General features: G+C 49.0%; 1 protein-coding gene across 2 annotated transcripts in view; it reads right to left on the reverse strand.

Annotated features, from left to right (window-relative positions):
- Positions 1–858: 858 nt before the first annotated feature.
- The window catches only part of MAGED1 (MAGE family member D1), a 66,460-nt gene continuing 60,384 nt past the window's right edge, over positions 859–6,934 (reverse strand). The window contains exons 2-13 of one of the 2 annotated variants that reach the window (XM_040466662.1): positions 6,852–6,925; positions 5,434–6,150; positions 4,109–4,777; positions 3,921–3,984; positions 3,618–3,697; positions 3,353–3,444; positions 3,050–3,129; positions 2,916–2,958; positions 2,590–2,652; positions 1,902–2,016; positions 1,271–1,656; positions 859–1,068 (exon numbers count right to left, since the gene is read on the reverse strand). In XM_040466662.1, the coding sequence (XP_040322596.1) occupies positions 1,279–1,656; positions 1,902–2,016; positions 2,590–2,652; positions 2,916–2,958; positions 3,050–3,129; positions 3,353–3,444; positions 3,618–3,697; positions 3,921–3,984; positions 4,109–4,777; positions 5,434–6,150; positions 6,852–6,896 (2,346 nt within the window). In that variant the 5' untranslated portion in view covers positions 6,897–6,925 and the 3' untranslated portion in view covers positions 859–1,068; positions 1,271–1,278. The remainder of the gene's footprint in view (positions 1,069–1,270; positions 1,657–1,901; positions 2,017–2,589; positions 2,653–2,915; positions 2,959–3,049; positions 3,130–3,352; positions 3,445–3,617; positions 3,698–3,920; positions 3,985–4,108; positions 4,778–5,433; positions 6,151–6,851; positions 6,926–6,934) is intronic. The other variant, XM_040466663.1, reaches the window with a different exon arrangement.

Below are 6,934 nucleotides of genomic sequence, written 5' to 3' on the forward strand. Positions count from 1 at the left end.
CAAAGACCTCAGCAGCTCAAGCCAGGTTCTTGTTCACAGTCACACCAAAAGGAAGGCTAGCTCTCACAAGGCCTTGTCTTTCTCAATTCTTATTCTCTAAGCAACAAAGTTTCCTCTTTCTCCCTGCAGGAGGGGAGAAGAGGCCAATGTGAGGCCTCCATTATTATCCATAAGAACTTGTCTCTGTGATGAGGCCCTGATCCTTTGGAGATGGGAGACTGGGAGGACTTTATAGAGGGACAGGTTCCTGGGAAGCATATCCAGAGATGAGGAGGGGGTGCCTTATGAATCCACCTCTTTATAGGCAATGTGGCTAAGGGTATGATATCTTCCTACTCACATAGGAGAACTCAGGTACCTGGATCACAGTGCTCTCTGCTCCTACTCCTGCCCCCATCCTGGAGCTATTTCACTTTCCACATGGTTAATACAACCAACAACCTGGAATCCCAGGAACATCATATCCAGGAACAGTTATTTTCCCTCCCCTTCAACCACCCTCTCTGGACCTTGTCATTACCTGGAGTTCTACCTCTTTTGTCTTCTTAATTGCAACTGTCTGACCACCTATACCCTCTCCCATTATTTCATCTTTTTAATGTCACCCCAGGACACCTAGCAGCATGTCTATCACATATAATTCACTTAAGTATTACTTATAAAGTAGACCATAGTAGTTCTTGATTAACACTGTGTTCATTACTCCCTCCTTTGTTTCCTAATCCATAAGCAGGGTCTACCCATATTTTTATCAGTTGAAAGCTAATCTGCCCCTGAGGCTAGCACTGAGGCCCTATCTCTCCCATATAAACAAGTTGATCACTCCGCAAACATAGGAAAAACAGAGAGCACATCTCATTCATTTTGCAGTTTCAATGTTTATTTCTGATACCAAAACTTGACAGCACACAAGGGGGATAAAAGCAACAGACAAGGAACAGCAAATAAATTTATCTTGCATGCCACTTTCAATCAACAGGATGTGGCTCTCTAGATAGCTGTGTTTAGAAGGAATCTGAGGCTTCAGCCTCACTCAGGGGAAAGACTATTGCAACTGATTAGCAATATCTGTGGACATAAGAAAGAAAAAAAATAAAATCAACGATATATATCAAATAGTAATATAAACACCAAATAGTGTTTCCCTATACTTTCTTCATCTTCCCACCATGGGTTTCCTAAGACTCCCAGATGGTATACATAAATACATTCCCATGGATCCTGTATCTACCAATGACCCTAACTGCCCAATACAAAGTGATATACCTACCCAACATCTCACTCAACCCAGAAGAAACCAATGGCACCAAAGTTGGCAGCGAAGTTGGCACTGGCTGTACCACTAGGGCCAATAATGGGGCCAGCGAAGGTCTGAGGAAATCTGGAGCGGGCATTCTGGTGGTATCTGGCCCAGAAGGTAAATGGGATTCTAGACCAGGGATCGCCAAAATCTCCTTCCTCATCCCAGGTCAGCAGCTCAAACTCAATGTCATCCCAGCTCCAGGGCCCAGATACGGCCTCATCTCCAATCCCCATGCGGGTTCTCGCCTCAGCCCGGGCCTCAGCCTCAGCTGCAGCAGCGTCTAGAGCATCCAACGCCTCATCTGCAGCCTCCATGAACTGTGCAGTCCAGTCACGAGGATCTCTCTTTTGAACCTGAGATGAGGAACAGAAAATAAATTAAAAAATCCCTAATTGTATGAGTTAATATTTATGAAGTACCTACTATTTATTCAGTGCCCTACTTTGTGCTGCTGTTTACAGAACAACGACAATAAATGCCACCAGTAATGCAGCACTACCATGTGTGATATCTAAGGTCTCATTCCTGCTCTGGACCCTTCCCAGCAAGTCATACCTCATCCCTTGACCTATCAGCTCTAGAGCAATTCCTCTATTACCTCTGCAATGAATCTCAGCACTTTCATCTTGCTAGTTTCATGGTAGGAACGGAGGCCCCAGAGGAACTCATACTCAGGAGGGTTGCTGTTGGGCACTCGTCTGTAATCCAGGTACCTTAGAGCAGAAAGGTCTTTGTTTCCACCCGGGAAAGAATGGTAGTCCAACAATGAATGATACTATATTTTGACACCCCCAATTTCAGGTAGCAAGTCCCCCCAGACTCATTCCTAAACCTAGCATAATTATATTCTAATAGTCAGACCTTCAAATTCCTGTACCAGTGCTTCTACATTAAGTAATCACCTAGAACTTCAGGGTGGCTTATATAGGGTCATAGAAAGGACAATGCTTAATCTCACCTTTTCCATCACAGCTCTAGCTCCACATTCTTGTAATATTGTTATTAAGTCATAGTTGGCCCATTGCAATGATTACAGTGGGGTGTAAACCTCAGCCTTGGAAATGTCTACTGTGGGTATACTGGACAGGTTTCACATGCAAGATAATTATACTGCAGAAAAATCCAACCATGAGCAGTCCACTCAATCAACACTTCCAAGTACATGTATGTTTTTCTATGTATATGTATAGGTATAGTGTAAGAAATGAGCACAGGAAGGACTGTCTGAGGCTGACCAGCACACAGAACTCATGAGGACCAAACAAAGGCCCTTAGACATCACTTACTTTTGCTTTACAAACTCGTAAGTAAGAAGTTTCCTCAGATCTCCAAGGAGAGGATGCCTCACCCTGATAATATAAAAAAGAAACCCATAATCAGAGACTATGAGATTGCCCAAAGAAAAGAAAAGAGCTTTCAAGCACAGAGGTCAGAGATGAGAGAAGAAGCATAGAGTTCAGGACGATTTCCCCATCCACCCAGGTCACATCCTTGGGCTCTGTACCTCCCCAAACCAATCCCCCTAAACCACTAGGCTGATGCAATCCTGGGACCATCCTCTGTTGCCAAAGGATGATATAAACAGGCAAGAGATGAGAGAGCCCAATCATACCCAGGACGCAGTCCCATCTTGCGTAGTGCCTCCCAGAGGACAGCTGCAATGGGAGGCAAGGGGAGACAAGGGACGGAAAATGAGCATGAAAATCAGGCTGTAGCCAACCCCCAGCTGCAGATCCAGCCACTCACCTTCACTGGCACGGTTGCCATTCATGAAGATGACGCCCAATATCACCAAGAGGAGACCCAGCTTGGGTGTGTCTTTGGTCCTAACGGAGTACAGAAAGTTATATTTTCAGCAGCCATCTGTATGAGACACCCCAGGTAGCTTAACCATATAGCTTACCCAGCATTCCTCAGCAAGGGGATAATTCTACCCCAGTTCTGACCATGACCTGGTATGTGACCCTGAATCTTGGACCGTGACCTACTTGACACTCCCAGAAAAAAAGCACTGATAAAGGCAATGTTCCATCTCCCTTCCCATCTTACGTTCCCAGTATGCCAGCCAAGGACTCCGGGGTACTGATGAGAATATACAGGTGTTCTTCTTTGTCAATCTCTTTCAGCTGAATCCCAAATTTCTACAGGGACAAGAAAACAGACTATGGAATTACAAAATCTAGCATAAGCTACCCATACTCACTTGCTCACCTCCCTGTGATACTTCAGCCCTAAATGCCCAGTAGGAATCCCACGAATCTTTGATATCAAGACCTTCCCTCATTATTCCTATTCCTCAGGGCTGCCTTCTCACCTTCTCCAGGACAAAGCATGCACGTTCAATGATTTCTGGATAAACATCAGTGTATTCACGGATGATATCCCTCAACATTTCTGTAGGAGAAGAGAGTACCTGAGCTGAGCAGGCGCCACAGAGCTACAACCCCTTTGCCAGCCCTACCAAAGGGAAAATCATCAGGGCCCTCAAGGATGAAACAAGAAGAATCAGCCATGGAAAGAGGGGATTCAAGGGAAGGGGACTATAAGCAAAGGGATGTCCACAGAGCGTGCGGTGAGGGGAAGGGCAGGGTGCCGGGGGAGGGCACTGGGTGCCTACCTGAGCGCTTGATGGGCACCTTGGTATAATCTTTAAGCATCAGGTACTTGACCAACTTATTTGCCTGGGAGGGGAAAAGGAAATCATTAAAGTTACTAAGATATTTATAGAAAACTTGATTACATTACAGATGGATGACAAAGACAAGAGGAAGAGAGGGAAAAGTGACTAGGGATAATAGTTCTTACTCTTTCCTGAAGAAGGGCCACATCTCGGGGCTGTGAGGCACCCAGGTTCTGTGAGGCACGTGAGTTGGGAGAGGGTCGCAGGTTTGGTGAGGGTCGTAGGTTCTGCCAGTCAGGTGGGACTGGCCAATCAGTGGGGATCCAGTCAGGTGGGAGTGGCCAGTCAGTGGGAAGTGGCCAATCAGGTGGTAGAGGCCAGTCGGGTGGTAGCGGCCAGTCAGGAGGGCCTTGCCAATCTGGAGGACCCTGCCAACCTGGTGGGGTCTGCCATCCAGGTGGGGTCTGCCACCCAGGTGGATTCTGCCAGGCTAGTGGGTTCGGCCAGACAACCGGACCAGGCCAGACAATGGGGTTTGGCCAGATCACTGGGTTCTGCCAGATCACTGGGTTCGGCCAGATCACCGGGTTCTGCCAAGCAACTGGGTTTTGCCAGGCTGGTGGGGTCTGCCTAGCTGGGGGGCTCTGACGTGCTGGTGGGGTCTGCCGGGCTGGCTGGTTTTGCCAGCCTGAAGGGTTCTGCCAGGCCAATGGGGTCTGCCAGAGCACATTGGGGGGTGCGCCAGGTGGGTTCTGAGTGGTAACTGGAACCGGTGCAGACCTCCATGTCCCTGCAGTCAGTGGGGCCCGTCTCTGATCCCCACTGCTGTTCTCATCCACATTCAAGTTATTAATCTGCATCATCAGAGAGAAGGAAAGTCCAGGGTCACCAGCTGTTTCTGTGCCCTCACCCTATCTATTCCAGGAAGGCCTCCTAAAACCCTCACCTGTAGTGACAGCCTGACCCACTAGCCAATGGTCACCCTGAGTCCTGGGCTTGTCTTTCACTGTCTTCCAGGCAGGAGTTTCATCTCTGAACCAGGCCAGGAGCAACCCAAGGGTGGGGCCTGAGGCTTCTCCTCTTCCTATGTCCACCACTGGCTCTGCTTGTACCACCCTGGACAAATCACTCAAGTCACTTCACCTCTCTGGGACTTAGTTTCCTTCTCTGTAAAACTGAGACTATGATTCCTACCTGGTATTATCTTGAAGATTTAATGAGATAACCTGTGTGAATGTGCCCAGCTCAACCCTAACACATGGTGGCTACTATGAAAAGTGTTAAGCTGAATTACATGCGGGGTGCATATATTATATGTCCATGTCTCATCTCCCTATCAGTCTGTGGATATTCAGAGAGCAGAAATGATCACATTTATCTTGTTATCCCTTACAACCTAGCTGAATACAGGCCATTATATACATATGTTTTGTTTTGTTTAGAACAAATGAACAACCTCAGAGAAGAAAGGAGAGAGCCCAAAGCAAAGTGGAGCTAGGAGGGATCTCACCTTGCGGGTCCTCTTGCCCCGAATTATAGTCCTGGACTCCAGATTCTGAGCCTGGGAACCATCTGCTGATGTCTGTGCAGCTGCACCATCAGATTCAGGGATACCTGGGTTGGTCTCTACTTCAGTCTGGGAAGTGGCCATCTTGGCTTGGTTAATATTCTGGATCTGGGTATCAACCGATGGGGCCTTAGTGGTGTCATTCCAAGCCTTAAAGGCTGTCTTAGGCTGAGTGTTGGCCACCTCACTGGCACTGAGAGACTGAGAGAAACTGTAGGTGGTATTTTGGCCCACTTTAGTAGTGGCACTCTGGGCCTTAAAGGCCATCTCAGACTTGTTAGCAGTTAACTCACTGGTGGTTGCTGCCTGGGAAAAATCATAGGCAGCATTTGGGCCCTTAGGAGCAGCATTCTGGGACTTAAAGGCTGCCTTAGTCGGTGCATTGGGCATGTCCTTGGCATTAAGAGCCTGAGAGAAATCATAGGCACCATTTGGGCCTTTTGTGGTGGCATTCTGAGCCTTAAAGGCTGTTTTGGGCCTAGCGGCAGCCGCTAAAACCTGAATGTCAGCCATCTCACTGGCTGTTGGGGGCTGTGAACTCTGGGGACTAGCATTCGGCCCAGCTGCTGTGGCCTGGTTGGTAGGTGGAGCCTCTGAAATCTGGATGGCCTCCATCAGGGTCTGCATAAGCAAGGTGCTGTCTTCTACGGAGGCCTCAGCCTGCAAATACAGGGGGAAAAATTAAATTTGAAGCGGGAGGGTAGGGGGAGCAATGCAGGGGAGGTGCAGGCAGGAGGATGGTGCAAAAAGGGGGAGGCACAGATCCAGACCACCAGCAAGGGGCGATGGGAGGCGGAGTGGTAACAAAACGTGTGGCAGGGATGGAGTGGGGCACGGACTAAATGAGGGGTGGGGCAGAATAAGGAGTGGGGTCGAAATGGAATGAAAGGGGCGGTGGGGGGTGATGGAGGAGGTTACAGCAGAGCAATGCGGTGTGCGGCAGCTCAGGAGCAGCTCAGGACAAGAGGTGAGGCAGAGCAAGGGTGCCGCCTCCAGGAGTTGAGAAGAATAAGGGGGGTCGGTCGCAGGGATGGGTAAAGCAAGACAGACGGAGGGTGGCGTCAGGAGGTTGGGGGAGGGGGTGGCAGACTGCTCTACAAGCGTCAGGACTGTGGAAAAAAAATGGTTCCTTACCCAACCCGCATTCTCTGGGCAGATTGCCCTGACTACTAACAGGGTCTCCCCTCTCTCTAAGCAGGGACTGAGGGCTGAAAAGGGATGCCCCTCCCCCCTCAATAAACCATGGGAATTTGAAAGACGACGGAGTCTAGGCACGAAGAGGTAAAAAATCAGATCCAGCCAAAGGGGCCCCAGGGAACTGTCGGCTAGGGAAATGGTGGGGTGGGGAGTGGAGATCTCACCTGGAAGCCGAGGAGGCCCGCACCACAGTCCATTTTCTGAGCCATGGCTCCTGTCCCTCTGGCAAGAGCAGAGCCTGGGCGGG

Source organism: Herpailurus yagouaroundi, unplaced genomic scaffold (assembly GCF_014898765.1).
Source record: "Herpailurus yagouaroundi ecotype Mexico unplaced genomic scaffold, PumYag 64825, whole genome shotgun sequence".
Classification (NCBI taxonomy): Eukaryota; Metazoa; Chordata; class Mammalia; order Carnivora; family Felidae; genus Herpailurus; species Herpailurus yagouaroundi.